Source organism: Brachyhypopomus gauderio, chromosome 4, assembly GCF_052324685.1.
Source record: "Brachyhypopomus gauderio isolate BG-103 chromosome 4, BGAUD_0.2, whole genome shotgun sequence".
NCBI classification, from domain to species: domain Eukaryota; kingdom Metazoa; phylum Chordata; class Actinopteri; order Gymnotiformes; family Hypopomidae; genus Brachyhypopomus; species Brachyhypopomus gauderio.
This window is the reverse complement of record NC_135214.1, coordinates 27,300,009-27,321,923: the sequence shown is the minus strand read 5'-3', so window position 1 is coordinate 27,321,923 and position 21,915 is coordinate 27,300,009. Positions and strand designations below refer to the sequence as shown.

The 21,915-nt window shown below is 47.9% G+C and overlaps 1 protein-coding gene across 3 annotated transcripts in view; it reads left to right on the top strand.

The window, feature by feature from the left end:
• cux2b (cut-like homeobox 2b) overlaps positions 1-21,915 on the top strand; it is a 99,116-nt gene that overhangs the window by 22,844 nt on the left and 54,357 nt on the right. For all 3 annotated transcript variants that reach the window (XM_077003459.1, XM_077003457.1, XM_077003456.1), the window contains exon 2: positions 19,850-19,960. In XM_077003459.1, the coding sequence (XP_076859574.1) occupies positions 19,850-19,960 (111 nt within the window). The remainder of the gene's footprint in view (positions 1-19,849; positions 19,961-21,915) is intronic.

Sequence of the window (21,915 nt, the reverse complement as noted above, 5' to 3'; positions counted from 1 at the left end):
TTTTCCTTTAGCCCCAGCCCCTTTATTAAAGCTATATAATCTATTCTACTAGTCAGGAGAAGTCCCAAGCAATTTAGTTCTTTCCCAATACCCCAGAGTTCTCTGTATCAATAAGCCAAAAGGTGAAGCATAATGAACAACTGCAGGCCTGGCTGAAAAACAAATACTTTTCTGTATTTAATATAGAGCGCAAAAGGCCGCTCAATGAAATGTCAATCTTGTTTTCTGAAGATGAAGCCTGATTTTTGAGAAGCCGGTGGCATGGCGGAGCGCCGTACCAGCGTCTGTTTGCGGTCGCCAACGCCGCTAACAGGCCAACGGCAGCCGCTAACAGGCTAACAGAGGCCACTAACGGGCTACCGAACCATCTTTCTCTGGTGTTGGACAGTCATGTGTTGTAGTTCTTGTATGGTACCACGAAAGACCCATTTGCTGCCGTCTCCCCTCACGCACGTGGCTTGCGTCCACAGGCTGCGACAGTAGCGGCGGTGAGGGGTCTCTACATCCGGGGGGGGCAGGCGCTGTGTGTTTTAGGGCCGTATGGGGTAGACCGTGTCGGGGGTTAATTTCCAGAGCTGCTCTTGGATGTCACCCTCTCAACACGCGCCGGCAGCGTCGACGCACACGAGCGTGGCTAGTGGCTTGCACGTTGTCATGGATACTGAAGCACAGGACCCGAGAGAAGGCAAGCCAGGGATGAACGGCCGCCCTCTATATAGGATTCCTGTCAGCTGGCCTCTGATAGATGGCATTGATGGGCCATTTGTCATACTGTAATTGTTCCAGCAAACATGGAATACCCACTAGTATAAACAGTGGTCTGCCGCGTCGCTAATAAAGCAGGGAAGTGGGGAAGGAAGCAGTGATACAGTGCTGCCTTCAGTTAAAGAGACAATGCCTCTTTTGTTTCGGCCCACCACACTGATTAGACGAGGGGTGGGGGGGTCTCAAAAAAGGAGGGGGGAGAAAAGGATGGCGAGAGAAAATAAAAAAGGCAATCGTATAGCAAACTGCCATCACTCTTCGGTATTGACGTGGCCAAGCGGGGGAGCTGCAGTGATAGGCTTTGGAGCAACAGTAGCAGCTCTGGGAGTGATTTGTTTTCTTTCCTCTTCATTTTGCCAGTGAAGTGCTGTCGACAACATATGGGGAACACAAAAAAATCCACGGCCAAAGCTGAGTATGAAGGCCAGTGTTACAGTTCAGGTCTCTTTCTTTCTCTCTCTTTCTCTCTCTCTCTCTCTCTCTCTCTCTCTCTCATTCTCTATCTATCTCTCTTGGTCTTGGACTTCCTGCTCTCTCTCTGGTAGATCTCACCAGAAAGTACAAATCAGGACGAGTACAACAGTATCATTTGTTTTCTCTTGCATTAGCATTGGTTGTGTGTCCTCCCTGATGTCATTGAGTGCAGTTGAGAAAAACACATGCAGACATCCTCGTTACCTTGTTCTCCAGACATCCCTCTGGAGTGGGAAAGTACATGGATCTAGGAAGGTACATGGATCTGGGAAGGTACATGGATCTAGGAAGGTACATGGATCTGGGAAAGTACATGGATCTAGGAAGGTACATGGATCTGGGAAGGTACATGGATCTGGGAAGGTACATGGATCTAGGAAGGTACATGGATCTGGGAAGGTACATGGATCTGGGAAGGTACATGGATCTAGGAAGGTACATGGATCTGGGAAGGTACATGGATCTAGGAAGGTACATGGATCTGGGAAGGTTTGCCTTTGATTGAGGGACACAAACTGGGTTTCACTGGAACTGTATAGGTTTCAAGGTTGCAAACACCTTACCAGATGTACAGATCAGCACAAACATAGAAGATGATCCACATTTTGTCATAAGTGCACTAACATAAAGGTTTAAGTGTCCTCTTAAGTAATGCATATCAAATGGTGAATAACACTTTAGTAAATGCGTTTCATAGACTGGTAAATGTATGTACCACTCTAATATATTGGTTAATCCTACTCATTTGTATACCACATATGCTACATCCACACAAATGACAGACATTACCAGACATTTGCAATGCTGAAAAAATCATATTGATATATATGGATATAGTTTGGAGTGCCAAATATCCACAAGGGACAAATGCTGATATTTTAGGTCAAGAATCAATTATGGTCACTAAATTTAATGTCATACTGGAAGTCAAATTTCTCTTCTTAAAAAATGTTTTTTTTGCCATAAATTTGACCTTTAGTTTAATGGTACAATTCTATGTTCTCTATTATGTTTCAACAGTAATATTTCAGTTTTTCAGTTTTTAAGTTTTTAAGATTTAACTTTCCTGTAATTGTGCAGCACATACAAAAATGTGGATTTTCAGCAGCTACATCGTGCAAATGTACTTCGTTTGCTTGGATAGGACACACATGTTGACCAGTTGCCCAGTTTTCTCTCTTGTGGTGGGCTGAAAGAATAGAGAGAGAGAGAGAGAGAGAGAGAGAGAGAGAGAGAGAGAGAGAGAGAGAGAGAGAGAGAGAGAGAGAGAGAGAGTGTGTGTGTGTGTGTGTGTGTCTGTGTGTGTGTGTGTGTGTGTGTCTGTGTGTGTGTGTGTGTGTGTGCATGCGTATTCATGTGTGTGTGTGTGTGTGTGTGTGTTTGTGTGTGTGTGTGTGTGTGAGGTCTCATAATCCCTGTTTCCTGGAGAAATGTGTGTGTGTGTGTGTGTGTGTTGTGCCGGCCGCCGCTGTGGTGCACCCTCACACGTTTGTCCTAACGCGCCGTGGCCCCTGGAGCACTTTACTGTGACCCCTCCTCTCACCTCCTCTCTGATCGACAGATTAAAGCACCATTAAGTGTAATTACGATTTCAGGAGAGGAGTCAAGAGAAACTCACATTGTCAGAAATTATTCTAAATTGCTTGAGCACACCCCCTTCTCCCCCCATACACACATTTAAATTTTACCCTTTTTGACTTGTAGCACTTCAGCTATGCACGAAGTGTGCTTGTTTGCTTTCTGAAGACTTTAGGTGTTGAATAAAGTTTGATGGAGAAGCCGTAGATGTGAGGACCGTCTTCAGCTAATACACAACTTTCACAGTGCTGCATATGTACTCGATCACCTGTTTCAGATAATATTTCTATATGTAATCTATGAGCATTATATGAAAGGAGGTGCTTTGTTGTTGCACGCTTGTCATCTTTATGTACTGTAATGCTTTGTAACATTCTGCACAGAAAAAGAGACATGAGCTTGCAAATTGGTTCAACATTAACTAAGCTTAGATCATGCAAACAAAACTCAGAACAGCTTGGTAATTTGCTCAACGCTCCAACCACAAGAAAACCCACACTTCCTCTTGATGGGGAGTAGTCGATGCCATCATCTCAGCAGGCTACCAAGGCTGCAGACCAGCATCTCCTCCACGCTACATCAATAGCAGTATTTATTATGAAACACTGTTGCACCTCTCCTTACCTCTTCCTCAGTCTCCCTCACTCTCCCTTCCTCTTCCTCAGTCTCCCTCACTCTCCCTTCCTCTTCCTCAGTCTCCCTCACTCTCCCTTCCTCTTCCTCAGTCTCCCTTACTCTCCCTTCCTCTTCCTCAGTCTCCCTTCCTCTTCCTCAGTCTCCCTCACTCTCCCTTCCTCTTCCTCAGTCTCCCTCACTCTCCCTTCCTCTTCCTCAGTCTCCCTTACTCTCCCTTCCTCTTCCTCAGTCTCCCTTACTCTCCCTTCCTCTTCCTCAGTCTCCCTTACACTCCCTTCCTCTTCCTCAGTCTCCCTCACTCTCCCTTCCTCTTCCTCAGTCTCCCTCACTCTCCCTTCCTCTTCCTCAGTCTCCCTTACACTCCCTTCCTCTTCCTCAGTCTCTCTTACTCTCCTTACCTCTTCCTCAGTCTCCCTCACTCTCCCTTCCTCTTCCTCAGCCTCCCTCACTCTCCCTTCCTCTTCCTCAGTCTCTCTTACACTCCCTTCCTCTTCCTCAGTCTCCCTCACTCTCCCTTCCTCTTCCTCAGTCTCCTTCACTGTCTTTCAACCTCTTTCTCTCACCCTCTTGTTTTTCCCTCTTCCTCCCTCACTCTCTCTCATCATCTCATCTCCCCCCCCCCCGCTCTCTCTCTCTCTCTCTCTCTCTCTCTCTCTCTCTCTCTCTCTCTCTCTCTCTCTCTCTTTCTCCCTTATTCTTCTCCCTTCTCTCATTTGGGTGATTATTACACTCTGGATGAGAACAAACAGTATCTCTACTTAATAATTCACATCACTTTCATCTGATATTCAGTTACCATGGGCAATTTAGTAGTTGAATAATTTTGTGAAAAATTCATTTATTATGGCTGCGCGTTATGAGGCAGCGGTGATGGCAGCCCAGAGTGTTGGAGGGGTTTAAATTGCGTCTGTGGAGGGGATCCAGGGGAAGGTAATGTGTTCTAATGTTCTCAGCCATATGCATTGTTTTCAGGGCTCATCAGTTTTACATTGATTCCCACTGAAGTGTTTAATTGCATCATGAATATGATCTAATTCTGTCCTTTTCGCCGAAACCGGAGCGCTCGCCGAGAGTGATGTACTGCCACGACAGCGCCATATCGGGACGTATTTTATATGGAACGTAAATTATAGTGTTAAATTAGCCCGGAAAGATAACTAGCTGGCACGGGGAATGGACTCGACGGTTTAATTTAGTGTCAAAAGGCCGTGAAGGGATAAATCTCTCCCTTCTCTCGTTCTCCGCCATCACGTCTGGGTTTTTACTGGGATAGTTTGATTTTCTTTTTATTACCTGCAGTTTTCTCACTTGTGTCGCGCTCGCCTGTGGGAGTTGAGTTCAAAGGCCGCGGAGGACCCTCTTCTTCATCAGGGGCTGGGAGGAGATGTCTGGAATGGACACGGCGGATTAGGCCCTTCGTCCCTCCTCTTCCTTGTCTGCTCCCTCAGCCTCCTGGATCCCTCCCAGGCCAAGCGCGAGGGCAGGGGAGTGGGTCCGGCTCTGACGCGTCTCCTCCCGGCTGGCTTATTCATGGCAAGGACAGAAGGCGTTGGGGCGCTCGAGATCTCTTTTCCTTCGCCCTGCTGTGGGACCAGGCGTTTTCTCTCTTACACGCACTCTGACGCCCTCCCTACTTGGGCGGTCTGTTGCCAGGAGCCAACCTTCGTCCTCCACCTCCTCCTCCTCCTCCTCGGCCTTCCTCTTCACGCCCCTGCCAGCTGGTCCTGAGATGCGGCCGCTCCCCCACTCCTCCACCTCCTCCACCTCCTCCACGGTGATGGTGGGCGGCAGCGTTTTGGCCAAACAATTGTTCGAGCCCGACGACACTCGGTTGTCACGGGCTTCCTGAACCTGTGAAGGACCTCCTGTTGCCAGCAGCGGCAGTAAGATGTTTATTGCGAGAGCCCGTGTGAGCACCGTTCAGGCGGGAGTGAGAGACTTTCTCATCCTCATATTTTGTAGCCTTTGAATTTGTTGAGTCCCAAAATAAACAAGCATGTGATGTCGATGTATTAGCACCTTCTTTGGCAGTACCTATAATAGAAAGCTCACGTTGCCTTTTACCAGGACATGGATTTAGGACTGAGGCAGTAAATGCACAAAACAGTTCACCATGCTTTATTAACACACACACACACGCACACACACACACACACACACACACACACACACACACACACACACACACACACACAGAAACAAACCCCAGATATGTAATTTTTGTCTCAGTTTGTCCCTGGTCTGCTAACACAGGTGATGTGGCTATCAAACCCAGTTGGCGTCCATACGCGTCCAGCAAAATGGGATTTTTAGATTCCACAATATAAACAGGGCTGTTATGCTTTTTGTCTTTTTCCCCCCCTGCGCGTCGTCCCCCTGGGAGCGTGTCGATGGAGGGGTAGGGATGTTAAATGAGCTATAGAGTTCCTATCGAGGTGTACGGAGGTGTGCGTTTTTTTTTTGTTGCTGGTGTTTTCTTTGTTGTGCGCGCGTGTGTTTGTGCGTGTTTTGGCGTTCCGTCAGAGAAGGCTTGCCGCGGTGGGCCATTTGCGAGGCAGCTGTGAGAAGTCGTTTTACAGGAACGCAAGCAGGAGAAGAGGTGAGGATTAGCCAGCGGCTTTGAGCCGGAACACGCCTGTCAGGGAGGGAGTGAAGGCTACAAACCACGGATTTAATTTCCTTCCCTCCCTTTTTCTTTTTTTTCTCTCTCTCTCTTTCTCTCCCCCTCTCTCTCTCTTTCTCTTTCTCTTTCTCTCTCCCTCTCTCTCTTTTTCCACCGACCCCCGCTCCCATTCCTCTCTTTCCCGTCTCCTCAACCCAGACAGCTAAGACGCCCGAACACGCCGGCTGAATTAGACGGCTTTTTCACTCCCTGTGGTGGGCTGAACTGGTCCGACAGGTATTTTCGCCCGGCGCTCCCAGCTCAGGCCGCCGGCCTTTAATCTGACCGGCACAAATACCTCGCTCCTCTGCCTCATCGAGTCGAGCAGTCACTCTTCATTACTGCTGACATGGACACACACACACACACACACACACACACACACATACACACACACACACACACACACACACACACACACATAAAAGTGTCTACAGGTCGGCTTCAGTCAAACAAGGCATTGCTCTGCGCTCCTCTTTCAGGGGAGACAGAGGAGCACCTGCGGGCTGTGCTGATTGGCCCGTCCCGGGTCCTCCCCTTGTGCCTTTTAAATGTGGCTAATGTTTTCCACCTCGGGTCAGGAGAGGTGAGCTCAGGGTCAGTGTAGGCCATGTGTGCTTTAGCTGAACCCACAGGCCATCCTGGGGATGCCCCGCCTCCCGGGCTGACCTCTGGGGAGGCCCCGCCTCCCGGGCTGACCTCTGGGGCTTGACCGGGGAGGGGATCGATGCAGCGGACCTGAGCAGATTCTGCCGCCTCCCACTTCTGCTCTCTCTCCGCCTCCTCGTGCTCCAGTCCTGCCATCAGGGACGTGGGGCTAATGGGTCAACGTCCAGTATAGGGAGGATGTGGGTAAAGGAGAGGCAGGCTCTCCATAAGGTGTTTACAACTGTTTGGGGTGATTTGTTTCTAAAGGCCAAATATGTTCACCCTCAGGCTCACACACACACACACACAGTTCCTTAAACTGTGGTTTAAGTTCTTACTTCACGTGTATACACACACTATAAGATAGTCCCTTAGATAGTGGTTATCCTGTGGTAAAAGGAAAACTTTAGATACTGACTACACACTGGGGCCTCTGTAATCCTGCGCTTTGTGGTAATGCACAGATACCATATATTATTGTATTAAGGTATATTACTTTTGTAAGTATTATGTACATAGGCTGTGAATACTGATGGATAGTAGAGTGTGAATGCATATAGGGCCTTTTACATGTTTGATGACTCCGTGTTGGCTCTTGTGTCAGGTGCTTGGGCAGTAGGAAGGGCCCCTCTGCTGTGGGGCCGAATCACGTTTGGGCTTCCTGATCCCCTCACCTCCTCCTCTGGCTCAAAGACCCACTGAGCTGAAACACTGTGAATGAAGTTGATGAGAAATGTGTCCAGAGAGCTCACACAGCATGCTGTGTGTGTGTGTGTGTGTGTGTGTGTGTGTGTGTGTGTGTGTGTGTGTGTGTAATAAAGGGAGAGGGAGACACGAGGGATCATCTCTGTGTATGCAGTAGTAGTGAATGTGCGTGCATGCATGTGTGTGTGTGGGTGTGGGTTGTTGTGTGTGTGTGGGTGTGGGATGGTGTGTGTGTGTGTGCGTGTGGGTGGGTGTGGGTTGGTGTGTGTGTTTGTGTGTGTGTGTGCATGTAGGGGTGGGTGTGGGCGTTCTGCTCGAGTCTCTGTTCATTCGAGTGACAGAGGCAAGAAGTGGGGGAGCAGAGGAAAGATGGAGTGAGGGAGAGAGAGAGAGAGAGAGAGAGAGCGAGAGAGAGAGTGAGTGGAGACAGAGAGAAAGGGATACTTTCTGCATTGATGCACTGTTATTCGGTTTACTTACCGCGCATTTTCAAATGGCCTGCCAAATGATATATCAATGAAAATCTGCTCTCGTAGTTACGGCCGTCCACTTATTCATCTGATGATGGAGAGACTGAGCGGCATGTCCTGGAACGCCAGGATCGTACTGGGCCCCATTACTTAGCCTCTCTGAGTAGCACTAAGTGATTTTTTGAATGCATTGCCATGGGCTCTTTTCTTGCTCCTTGACTGTAGATCCCCCCCCCTAAATGGCAGTGAACTACATTTGCACTTAAAACATATTCTTTAATCTTGTGTTATTTTACATACAAATTGCATCCTGGGCAATGCATTCATCATTGCTCATCTCCACTCCTCTCCTAAATGAAAAATGTATCTTAAATGAATAATGGATCGGGATGCAGCGTGGTGTTTTCTTTGTGGTGGGTTTACGGTTTTGGAGGGTTTTTTTTTTTTTTTTTTGGGATTTTTTTTTTTGGCTAAGCAGACATGGCCAGTGCCCTTTCGCCACCTCGCTTTAGATCTTCTGAAGGATCCGGCAGTGGAATCCTGGGAGAACATTCCTGATGGTGGTACCAGACGGGCCTGAATAGTTGTGCACGGGAAGGGAAGCGTGGTTGAAGGAGAGTCTGGGCTCCTGAGACGCTTCAGATCAATTAACTTGTGGTATCTGCGGAAAGGCTCAGATAACGCCGCTAAAAGCCTCCTGATTTAGTTTGAACTTAATTTCTTTTTTTAGCCGCTGTCCCCTCGCTATCTCTCGCTGTGGTGCTGTCACTCCAGCTGCAGGAGGAGAAGACCAAATCCCTGACGTCCTCGGCGCACAGCTGAGCACAGCGGATAGGTGTGAGCAAAGACCAGGACGCCGTGGGTGGTCGGACCGGGGCCACGCTTCCAAAATCAGCCTATCCGTACAGAGGATGGCGGTCGTGCGGACGTAGCCGCCGGCTGTACACACCGGATCCCTCTGGCGCTTCCACGCCACTTATTCCAGCAGGCCGACGTGGCGTGCGTTTGTGCCACCTCTGTTCGCCGCCTGTGCGTGTAACTCGTCTAATGATGGATTTAGTTGTCTGGAGAGCTGGGCTTGCGGAAGGGGGTTCACACTTCACGAAGCCACGCTCGAGATCCCCCCCTCATCCCCATCCCCGCTCAGGGCTCGCATTTCCTCGGATGTTGGGACTCTCCCCCAAACACCCCCCCCCCTCCTCCCCTCCCGCTTTCTCAGCACCTCGAGGGAGGGAAGCGTTCCCAGCGTTCCCAGCGTTCCCAGCGTTCCCAGCGGCCCCCGCTGCCGCCGCTCTGCCCGTTCGAGTGTTCGCAGCGAGCCCGGGAGAGAATCGCATGACTGGGCCGAGGAGAAGCGGGCGGACGCCCATGGTGCTGTGGCACCCCCACCCCCCTCCGAGGAGGCCCGCCACAGATGGGAGGTGCTGGAGCGCGGCCGCTTCTGTCGCCCCCCGCGCCGGAGAATTCACGGCTGAGCGGAGAACGCCTCCTGACGGGCTCTTCCAGCAAGAGACGACGTGAGCAAAGCACAGTCTCTTCTCGTCCTCGTTCATAAGTGACACATTGTCTGTTTTATTTTACCAGCCATACGGGCCTAGTTCATTTGCAGCTTTGTGAGTCTGCCCCTCCCCCCACCCAAAAACAGAAAACCCCATTAGCTGTCATCAAGGCTCATGATCACTACTTGTCCTAAAGGTCACATGTCTCAAATTAGCTGTTCATTATGAAGGCTGTGTAGCTCAGCCCACAGATCGCAAACAGCAACGGAAGCCGACCAACGGATTCTTAATATCTCGCCGGTCATCGTTTATCTGTTGGACTCGAGCCCTCCTGCATGTGAGTGATCGCGCGCGTGCGCCGATCCGATCCGAGCCGGCTCTGATACATGGGCGATAAATGGATTGATTAATAAGGAGGATGGTGATGGAGAGGGAGCTTCGTTATCAGCGCGGACGCTCCCTCTGAGGTCAGCCATCTATCACCGCACTGTCGGCCATGTTGGTTTGCTTTGGTAATGAGTGAGCTGACATTTACACAGAGCTCACCATCCAAGCGCCTCTCGCACCAGCCAGCTGACCCGGCTGATTACCTCAGAATCTTTACACTGGAAGCCGTTGATTTGGAGGGAGGCGGGGCAAAAAAAACCCAAAACAAAACAAAAACAAAAACCAAACAACAAAACAGAACGGGAAAAACCGCGTGCGACTTCTCCCCAGCCAGCTCTGCGTTTGCATACATCATTACGGGAACAATAAAAATCAATTGGACATCCCTGAGTAAATACAAACAAATGGGCGGTGCGGCGTAACGTTGAGTGGCTCGTGTTTACTTTTAGGCAGATCTCATTTAGCCGCGAGTTTAAATGGTGATTTACGGGAAGATGGAGTGTGTTGCCGGCACTAGCCTGTTTCCCCCCCGCCCGCCTGCTCTGAATACAAGATGGAAGTTAAACAGAGGGAGGCTCTGCCATGCGGGGAGGCGCTCCGGACGTGTGGGCAGCGTAGCATCAAATGGATTGTGTTTCCTCCCATGTAAATGGCTAATGTGTGCCGGGCGCTTTGACACAGATGAATGTAAAGAAATTGCTGCAAAGGCTTTACAGCCCGTCTGAGACACGGCAGTGAGAGCTGAGTGCGTCGTACCCTCCCTTACATGTTGTGTACAATACGTGCGCACTGAAACACACGCATGCCCGCACACATACGGGCGTGCACATGCTCAGATTTGGTCTCTCTCTCGCTCTCTCTCTCACTCACATACACACACAAACATATGTGCGAATGCTCACACACGTTTGGTCGGTCACACACACACACACACACACACACACACACACACACACACACACACACACACACACACACACACACTCCCTCCCAAAGCTCCCCATGCTCCTGCCATGGGCAGCTGTTGAATGGCGGTGTTCAGATTGGTGTGGACACTAGGGATGGCTTTTTATTGGCTGTGGGAGAAGAGATGGTTGCTCAAGCGCTGGAGTGCATTTGCACACACACACACACACACACACACACACACACACACACACACACACACACACACACACACACACACACACACCCAGCATTAGATCACAGACGGCACATTTGGCAGGTCTTTGTCAGAACGATCTATGTAGCTTGAAGAAATACTTTACCGCACTTTCCTAAACTGCAACACAAGTTCAGGTTGTGCCGAGCGCACAAAATTGAAATATTAATGACCTTTTAATGTGACCGTGACTTCTCTGAATGATGAGCTCCAGAGAGTGGATCTGGCGTGTACTCCGATCTGTTATTTCCTTCTCTACTCCTCCTGCATTCTCTAACCTTGCAAGCGAGTCCAACATCCCCATTTTAAATGTACATCTTCGATGTAGGTTATATTCCCAATCTCACCGCTCTAGATCCACTTATTTTTATCCCAAATGAGGAATATCTCACTGCTCCCACTTCCCCGCTCACAGGCACACACACGTTGAAGAATAAAGGCGCCCGACTCTGACAGGTGGTCTGGGTTGGTGTCGCCGGGCCCCCCGGGGCCCTCGTGGGCTCAGGCTGTGTGCACAAGGGGCCGGGCCTGGTTCAGCATGACACAGGTGGCATGAAACTCGGCCCGCTCCCCTCGCCTGAAATATTCACACTCTTCCGGCGGTGGAGCTTTGATCTCCTCTCGCAATCGGCATGGGAGCGGTGGTGGAGGGGGGCGGGGGAGGGGGGGGGGGGGGGGGGGGGGGGGAGAGGCAGGAGCACAAACAACAGGAATAAAGGAGCACACCTGAGGAGCGAACAGATTGACATTTTATTAGGAGAGAATAAACAATGGCAGGTTATCCATGTTATCCATCGTTCGCTGCTCCCCCCAACCACACCCCCCCCCCCCCCCCCCCCCCCCCACCCGCCGTCGATCGCCGTGCAGAACTGGGCCAGTGTCGTCGCCGCACCTTTGCAGAGGTAAAACTCCACATTTGGCGCAGTTTGTTATGGATTGTCATGTCAGTGGCCCCAATTTATATTCCTCTCCTTACCCTAGTTATATTTACTCTGCAATAAATTTTGGGAAGACATTTGTTTGTTTATTTATTTATTTATTTCGCCCACGCGAGGTTGGGCTCATTGGGGCGAAGAGTAGCTGTGCTCTCGGCTGGGACACACGGCACCGCAGTCTCACCCCTTTTTGTGAGTTTTTCACTCACTCTCCGAAAAAGTGTGTATGTTAATTCCATCCATGTCAATGTCAATGTACAATCAGTAACTGGCCGCGCATTAAAAATGACACGTGTGCACAGATTATAAACGCAGAGTTGAAAATTACGTTATTATGATGCAGTATGTATAATATACAGGAAATTGGTACACAAAATGTACATTTGTACAAAGCAATGTTGGGAGACTAACTGGGGATGAATTAAAATCACACTCCGAAAATCAGCACTAATAAAAAAGAATGCTGAACACTCTGCAGTGCTGTATTTATCTGTTGTTCGGCTGTAAATTAGACTGATTGATTAGGGGTGTCACATGGATAGTGATCATATTCTTACCACGGTGAGAATGAGACAGCTTAGGCAACTGTGTGTTATGTCACCAGATCATCAATGAAAGTAGAGAAAAGGTCGAGAGGTTGATTCTAGATGTGACATTTGATTCTAGATGTGCAGTTTGCATCCGGCGTGACGTTCATAGGATCCTGGATTACCAAACAGGCAGCGTAGGCACTCGTCTATGGGCCCCGTACCTTTTAGCTTAAATAAAAAATGTACTAGGAGATCATTTGCGAGGGGGGCCTGAGATTTTGCCTGCCGAGTGGTCTCTATAGGGTTTATTCCATCGCTGCTCCCATAAAGAATGACCTCGGAGGAAAAGGTTTACCAGGAGGTGCTGACCACTGGTAAAACGTAAAGGTCAAATTACTTCTGTACTTATAGACAACGACAAAGATTAACCTGTACTGGAGTGAAAAACAAACTGCTCCTGATCCCAAGCACACCACATAAGACTGAATATGTTTGTTTGGTTTCACTGGCTAACCTGCCTTTATTAATAAAGTGGTTGCCAACATTGGCAGCTGGGTGAATTCTCCACAGAACGGCACTGAAGCATTGTTGCTCCTCAGATCTGACCATGTCTCAACACTGTACTTGAGGATCCTGACTGAACCCCCCCCCCAATATTGAAAATTGTAAATTAAGCAGGACCTGAAAATGGCTCCACTTAAATTTCTGCGTCCAGGTTATGAAACAATTGTGGTTTTGTTTGAGATGATGGTAATCCGTCCAGTCATGTTGGTTGGTTGAAAAAAGGGACCATATTATATAAAGCAGTCATTCTTCACTTGAATCTCATTGCCATTGTTTCAAATCTAGAGTGATGGAGTACACAGCCACGAGGAAAACACTCTCGCTCACGAATTGCTTACATGCCTGTTCCATATATTTGTTTGATACATCCACTACCAGGTCTACACCCACTACATCCTCTCTACATCTACTACCAGGTCTACACCCACTACATCCTCTCTACATCCACTACCAGGTCTACATCCACTACCAGGTCTACATCAACTACATCCTCTCTACATCTACTACCAGGTCTACATCAACTACATCCTCTCTACATCTACTACCAGGTCTACATCAACTACATCCTCTCTACATCCACTACTAGGTCTACATCAACTACATCCTCTCTACATCCACTACCAGGTCTACATCAACGACATCCTCTCTACATCCACTACTAGGTCTACATCAACTACATCCTCTCTACATCCACTACCAGGTCTACATCCACTGCATCCTCGCTACATCCACTACCAGGTCTACATCCACTACATCCTCTCTACATCCACTACCAGGTCTACATCCACTGCATCCTCTCTACATCCACTACCAGGTCTACATCAACTACATCCTCTCTACATCCACTACCAGGTCTACATCCACTACATCCTCTCTACATCCACTACCAGGTCTACATCCACTGCATCCTCTCTACATCCACTACCAGGTCTACAATCCCACTACATCCTCTCTACATCCACTACCAGGTCTACACCCACTACATCCTCTCTACATCCACTACCAGGTCTACATCCACTACATCCTCTCTACATCCACTACCAGGTCTACACCCACTACATCCTCTCTACATCCACTACCAGGTCTACACCCACTACATCCTCTCTACATCCACTACCAGGTCTACACCCACTACATCCTCTCTACATCTACTACCAGGTCTACATCCACTATGTCCTCTCTAAATCCACTACCAGGTCTACATCAACTACATCCTCTCTACATCCATTACCAGGTCTACATCCACTACATCCTCTCTAAATCCACTACCAGGTCACTGGTTCTCATTTTCTTTCTCCTGTTTACCTGAAACTTTTATAATGAAACCCAAAGGGAGAGAATATGTGTTTTAGATAAGGTGCTGATGGCTTGCAGTGTTCAAAGTGCTAAAACTCCTAAATGAAGTGCACCGTGATACTTAATGGCTGACAACACTAGTCACACCTTCGCCGCTCTTTGTAACTCTGGCGTGCTGCTCGTTGCGCTCTTAAGATCTTCGTCCCCTCGTCATCTGCGCAGAGGTGGAGCGAGTGACTGGAGATTAATTATTCGGGATCGTTTCCCGGCCTCTGCCGGCAGCTTCAGAAGAGTGTCAGAAATGAGACTTTCTGGGATGGCACCCTGTAAATCAACACCCAAAATCCCCCTTGGTGTATTATGTCCTGTGACATGCAGTACGCACTCCCAGGGCACGACATGTCTGCCCTTCATCATGCCCTTGGGTTTAATCATTTTTGGGGAGGATTGCAACACTGGAGAACACACACATGTAGCATTTGTGTCATATGCTTAACTGCATTTTTATATGTTATGATTTAGAGTTTTATAATTTCCTTTAACAGCACCGAGGATCCATGAGGCACATCACTTTGTGCTCCATGAATATATCAGCCCTTGACTTATTGTCATATCCTTCAGATGATCTCGTTTGTACAGACAGGTCACATATACAGAGTCTTCTGTCCTAGTGTGGCAGCCTACAGTGGCGAGAAGCCAGCACCCACCCCCACCCCCAAGCCAGGGCAGATAAGGGATCATCTTCCATCTCTGCCAGGGATGCTATCCAGCATCCTGAATCCTGGATCACCCCCAAAAAAGCTGAGAGTGGAACCACCCTCAATCTGCCCCCCCCCCCCCCCCCCGCCCCCCCAGGCACCCACACACACCCCTTTTCTCATCAGTGACAAGACTGCGTGGATTGGGCCTGGGGGTGGTGCAGGGAAACGGTGCCAGTAATAATGTTGGGGGGGGGGGGGGGGTAGACTAGACTGCAGCGATCGGCGGTATTGATTGTGTTGATTTGATTTATTGATCGATCCCCTCTCTCAAATGTGCCGTCTTAGGAGCGGCACTAATCTGAAACAGCTATGGACAATCTCCTGCCTTACAGAGAAATGGAGGAGATAAGCAGCATATGAAAAGAAACTACAGTTATCTTAATCACACACTAGCCCTTCTGCTCTGCCTCACTGCAGCCGTGTGTGTGTGTGTGTGTGTGTGTGTGTGTGTGTGTGTGTGTGTGTGTGTGTGTGTGTGTGTGTGTGTGTTGCCATACGTCTTTTTGTTTGTTACATTCAAGTCTGAATACTGTTATGGGACTCTGTGTATGTTTATGTGTCAGCACATAGATAATGACCTTGTGTGCATTTGTGTGTGCATGTGTGTCACACATGTCCGTGTGAACGTGGGTACCATTTACATGCAGACATGGTTACTTGTGTGTATGGATAGTGCCACTGTTTTTTTTTTTTTTTTGTGGATTCGTGTTCTTTTTTAAGTGTGTGTGTGTGTGTGTGTGTGTGTGTGTGTGTGTGTGTGTGTGTGTGTGTGTGTGTGTGTGTGTGTGTGTGTGTGTGTGTGTTTGTGTGTGTATGCAGCAGGGGTTTAGAGGCAGTGCAGTCACCAGGCAGAACAGAGTGGATCTATAAATTGATGGAATTCAAAGCCTCCAGCATCGATTACCATTATAACAAACAGCAGAGCCCAGAACGTCTGATTATTTTTAGACAAAGATTCTGTGCTCTCAGCAGCAATTCTGCTGATGCTGTCACACTTCCAGACATCTGCCTATGATTGCAATTAGATGGGATACAAAAAGAAAAATAATACCTCCATCTGCATTTTTCCTTTTTTGTTGTTTCCACCCACACCCTCTTTTTCTGTTCCCCTTCTCTTTTTTGCAGTTCATTTATGCTGGTGTGACTACTCCTGCTCACTGGGTGGAACCAAGCGCTGTCTGCTGGTCCAGATGTCAACATCCCCTGTTCTGTGTTGTCATCAGCTTCTGGGGCAACATATTTTGTGGCAATCAATTGTAAAGATTATCAAGTGCTAGAGAACGTCTGAAGGTTATTGCCGCGGAGTGTATATCTCTGCTATTATGCACTTCCTGTATGCTTTTGAATCTCCTGGTAACAGAGATGCAGAAGATGATAGCAGGACTGTTTGTTATATCTGAAATGTTCAAGTAGTATCCATTCTGCTGCTAGCAGTCAGTGGTCTTCAAAGTACCATGTAGCCCCACCTATGATGACTATTCAGAAGCATATTAAGCCTCACTTGACCGCATTCTCCAGTCTGGCCCCATTTTCCCCCTCTTTTCTCCTATTTGCATATCCAAAGGGTTGTAGAGTTGTTCGACCACGAAAGTGCGTAAATACCTCAACCAATCAATTTCCAGCATTAGGCTGTCTGACAGGCAGGGCGACAGATGCTGGCCTCAGCAAACCCGGGTGTGGCCCCGCCTCCAAGTTGGCTCCTCCCACCCACATGATAGTAACGGTGCTTGTCTGGAGAAATTCATCAATTACGAATGGATGTCTGACTGACGCCTGCTTAATGACAGAACCTCGTTATTGACCCCAATCCTCGCCACATAGCAAGCGTGCACCTTTTTACTAACCTCTCCTAAATGCTTTTCTCACAAACAGTAAAAAAAAAACAGAAAAAAACCAAAACCAGTAAACGTTGACTGGTTGTTTGCTTTTTTTTCCAGCCCTCTCTGTTGTTGTTTATCGGGCCTAACTTGAGTGTCTGTCTGTTGTCCTTCTGTTTATTAGAACTGACTCGAGTGTCGGTTGTGGCTGTGTAGAACGGGCTGTAGATCTGAGGGGATGAAAACGGCCTTCTGGCGACCACTGCAGACGTGGCCTCAGATGTTTTAAAGATGTGTGGAGTGTGTCTAGCCCTTGATTAGAGTCCACGGGTGTTTGAGCGTGGTGGGGGAGCAGGAGTGCCATGCTGCCCTTCATGGTTCTCGTGCGAAGTAATTGTCTAGGCTGGGAAGACTTTGACTAACACGCACCATCACACACTGCGCACACTGGCGCTAACAGGCAGCTCGGAGACCCTGCGCGAAGCTTTGGCAAACGGTACAGCATCAGGTGTGTGATGCCTGTATGTGCGAAAGCGAACCAGTGGTGGTAAAAGAGGTTTAAACACAACACAGAACGAGTTCTCCAGAGGTGAGAGGCAAGCGGGGTTATTTTCAGCCCTAGCGGTTAGCCCCTGTCTGTAAAGACGGCGGTTGGGGTACCTCAGATAGTACAACTATTAAAATTTTACACTTTTGAACGAGAGTTCCAATAAAGGTTAAGCGTACGTTTCTATGATCTTAATGCGCAAGGTATATATTTTTAGCGTTGGTTGTGACAAGGGGCGTGCTACGCTTCATTAAACTCAGAAGTCGCTAAGACGTGGTTAACAGACGCAGCTACGTGTAAGTCAGGTTCAAGCGTGTAGCTGAAGACGAATGAAGACAAGAAGGAAAGATAGTACGACGGAGTATATGACAAACACTGGGTTCTTGTTTTTGGAAATGTAATTTTGGAAATGCGCTCTCTATGACCGCTGCAAAGTTGAGAGGCTGTGTTGCCACCGCAAACCTCCCGACGATGGTGTGACTCAGGAAGCATTGCTATAAAAAGATTAAGATAGCTATTTGTGATCTTTTAGGCAGTAGACAATTATTGGCCTTGACTGTGTGTGTCACCCAAACATCCCCTCACCCACACAGGGTACGTCACTCAGATAGATTAACTGCTCTTAGCGTGCTTAATTCTAATAGAGGTTGAATCAGTCATCCCAGGCCAAAAACTCTCCTAAGTCCCTCAACAATTATGGCTTAACAGAATCATATAAGTTTCATTTAGTTAAAAAAAAACTCTTGAAGCCTAATATTCTGCTTCTGTAGCATGCATTTTTGTTCCAGTTGGATACTTTTCTGAAATTTGTCAGTGGGGTTTAGATGCCCTAGTGCACTCCAAATTTAGTTTAAAAATCATATATTTGACATTCATGCAAAAACCAAATATTTGCCTTCATGAGCTTTTATTTAAGAACAAAGTGCAGTATTTTTTAGATTACAATTCACACACATCACAGGAATCACAAGAGGTTTGTACTGACACTCCTGTACTTTTACGTGAGTTTCATTGGTGAATTCGTTCTTTCACAAATGTCAAAAAGACAAAAACTGACCCTCTCAATCACCCGTACCAAAATCTAATTTCATCAAGTTTAGGGAAAAAAAATTAAAATGCTTAAAATATCCTTAAAGCAATAAGCACAGTGTCTCAAATCTACTATAGTTTTTTTTTTTTTTGTCCTCAGGATTTCTTTTTCTCCCATTAGATAATTTTCTAAATTGCCTTTAAGTAAGACTGCAGATTAATTAAAACCCACTGAATTTAATTTTCCATGTCATGTATGAGTTGGGTACAGTAATTGAAAAGCTCCTCTGCTGGCTTTTCCTTCCCCCGTTCTCCGGCTGTGTTTGAGCGTAAGGACCTTTGACCCTGCGAGGTGAGGAGGGCTGGTGAGATTTGGGACGGCTGACGCTTTTGGAGGGGGGCGGCCGAGATCTGAAAAGTGGCCTGTTGTCTTACGCCGAGCAAATGGGGAAAGTGGATGATTGATTATGGCTGCTTGATTTGGTGGCCGCCATAAGGGATCGTCTCCAGAGGTTTCGGCGAAGAGATAAGAACCGGAGTGTGTGCAAAATAGACGGAGCTGAAGTGGTGCTTGCTATCCACACATGACTGTGGTGGTGCCAGCCCTCTGCTGGGTGCCAGTGCGGCTCGGTTGGGCTCAGGCGTGTAGCTGAAGAGGGATGAGCAGGGCTTGCTGGACTTTTGGACTTGTTCCGGACAAACTGCACCTCCACAAGTGTTTGTGGGTTGGTCAGTGGGTGTTTTTTGGTTCATGGGTGCACCATGTAATCATGGTTCTGGTGAGGTGTCGCCCACCCGCCCCCTACAACGCTCCCCCTCTTTCTCTCTCTCCTCATCACCCACTCCTATCATCACACTCTCTCTCTCCCATGATCCCCTCTCTCCCATCACCCTTTCTCTCTCCATCACACTCTCTCTCTTCCATCACACACTCTCTCTCACTCCCTCTCTCTCTCCATCACTCCCTCTCTCTCCCATCACTGCCTCCCTCTCTCCATCTCTCCACCCCCCCCCCCCCCCCCCCATGTTCCATTGCTCCAGTGCTATGACCGTTGCAGAGGTATTGATTATTTCAGATACTGATTATCTAAAAGGCCTTCTGCTACTGTAGGCACTGGATTTATTTTGCTTTAATTATTTATGGGGCTGGGGCTTACTGTAAGCAGTTGCCTTCTATCAGATCATGAAGGATTACACTGTTAATATTCAGCAGTGTATATTTATTTATGTACACACTAAGATATGTTTATGGCTGTTGGCAGCTTCCTCTAAAGTCTCTCTCTCTCTCTCTCTCTCTCTCTCTCTCTCTCTCTCTCTCTCTCTCTCTCTCTCTCTCTCCTCTCCCTCCCTCTCTCCCCTTCTCTGTCTCTTCCTCTCTCTGTAGAGGGAGCTAAATTCAGTGGCAGCACAGCTGGCTGGCCGACAGGAAGAGAGTGAGCACTCCCATAAGCACCTGGTGGAGCTGAGCCGTGAGTTCAAGAAAAATGTCCCGGAGGTAAGAGGCCTTGCCATGCGCGCACATGCTTGTGTGTGTGTGGCTGTGTAAACATCTCATGTCCTAAAAAGTCATTTTTTATTTATCTTTTTTCATAAACGTATTTATTGAATCCTTAATCCTGTTTAATGTGCTTCATTGGAAATGCTCACCCCACCCTGATTTGCTGCCATTAGAAATCACTGGACATGGAGTGTGTTCATGTGGTTATTTCCTGTTACACAAAGAGGAAGGTACGCTTAAATACACAACTCTGTCTAGTCAACTCATGTATTGCTGTACATCTTACAACAAGCTTCAAAACAGCCGATACGGACCTTCCTCACACCCTCCACACACTCTCAACACACCCTCTACACATCCTCCACACACCCTCTACACACCCTCTATATACCCTCCACACACCCTCTACACACTCTCAACACACCCTCTACACACCCTCCACACACCCTCTACATACCTTCCACACATCCTCCACACACCCTCTACACACCCTCTACACATTATCCACACACCCTCTACACACTCTCAACACACCCTCCACACACCCTCTACACACCCTCAAGTCACCCTCCTCACACCTTCCACACACCCTCTACATACCTTCCACACACCCTCCATACACCCTCTACACACTCTCAACACACCCTCTACACACTATCCACACACCTTCCACACACCCTCAACACACCTTCCTCACACCTTCCTCACACCCTCTACACACCCTCCACACACCCTCTACACACCCTCCTCACACCTTCCACACACCCTCTACATACCTTCCACACATCCTCCACACACCCTCTATATACCCTCCACACACCCTCTACACACTCTCAACACACCCTCCACACACCCTCTTCATACCTTCCACACACCCTCCACACACCCTCTACACATTATCCACACACCCTCCACACTCTCCACACACCCTCTACACACCCTCAAGTCACCCTCCTCACACCTTCCACACACCCTCTACATACCTTCCACACACCCTCCACACACCCTCTACACACTCTCAACACACCCTCTACAAACTATCCACACACCTTCCACACACCCTCAACACACCTTCCTCACACCCTCCACACACCCTCTACACACCCTCCTTACACCTCTACATATCCTCCACACATCCTCCTCACACCCTCCACACACACTTCCTCGGCCTTTACACCCCTCTCCTTTAATTCCTCGTTTCACCTTTATTTCTAATCCTTATTGAAGTCACTGATTCCTCTCAGGTAAAGGTGAGGGAGGAACAGAATGCGTGTCACGCACCTCTCATTATACGCGCACTGACATTTTACATTTCTCCTCGTTAGCAGACGCTTTCTCCCCCCCCTCGCTGTGCTTAAAGCCGTTTAACGCTTCAACATTAACCTCCATCAAATTCTCCAAACTCAAACCGCAAAGCCTAATTTGCACACCACTTGACACAAATGTCATCAGTGACAATCAGGATTTACGGTGCTAGCATACTTTTGAGAGTTATCCTGCTATGGTACAGTTCAAGCCCCTCTGATGACAGCATTTTATAAGATCGCTTCTTCCCTTTACAATCAGTTGGAAAATAATTTTGGTATACTATAGTAGATACTGAAGTGATAGTAAATGTGAAATATTGTTGCTGTCTATAAAAACCCATTTTAAAGAACTGTGACAAGCTTAAAAGAAAATATCTTTTCATGCCAACTACTGCATATATATAAGCACTATTGCCTGATCCCCTTTTATTATGTTGGTTTTGTTGACCAGAATCGTATGTTAATTGACACGATTAAAGAGGCAAATGCAGATATGCCAAGGTCACAGTGTAATTAATTTGGAAAAGAAAACTCCATTGCTGAGAAACATCAGTGCTTATGGGATGCAAGTTTAAGCAAAAGCCATTGATTCTTTTGACAATGGTGGTTATTGATTGAGAGTATAGTGTGATTGCACGGAGGCGC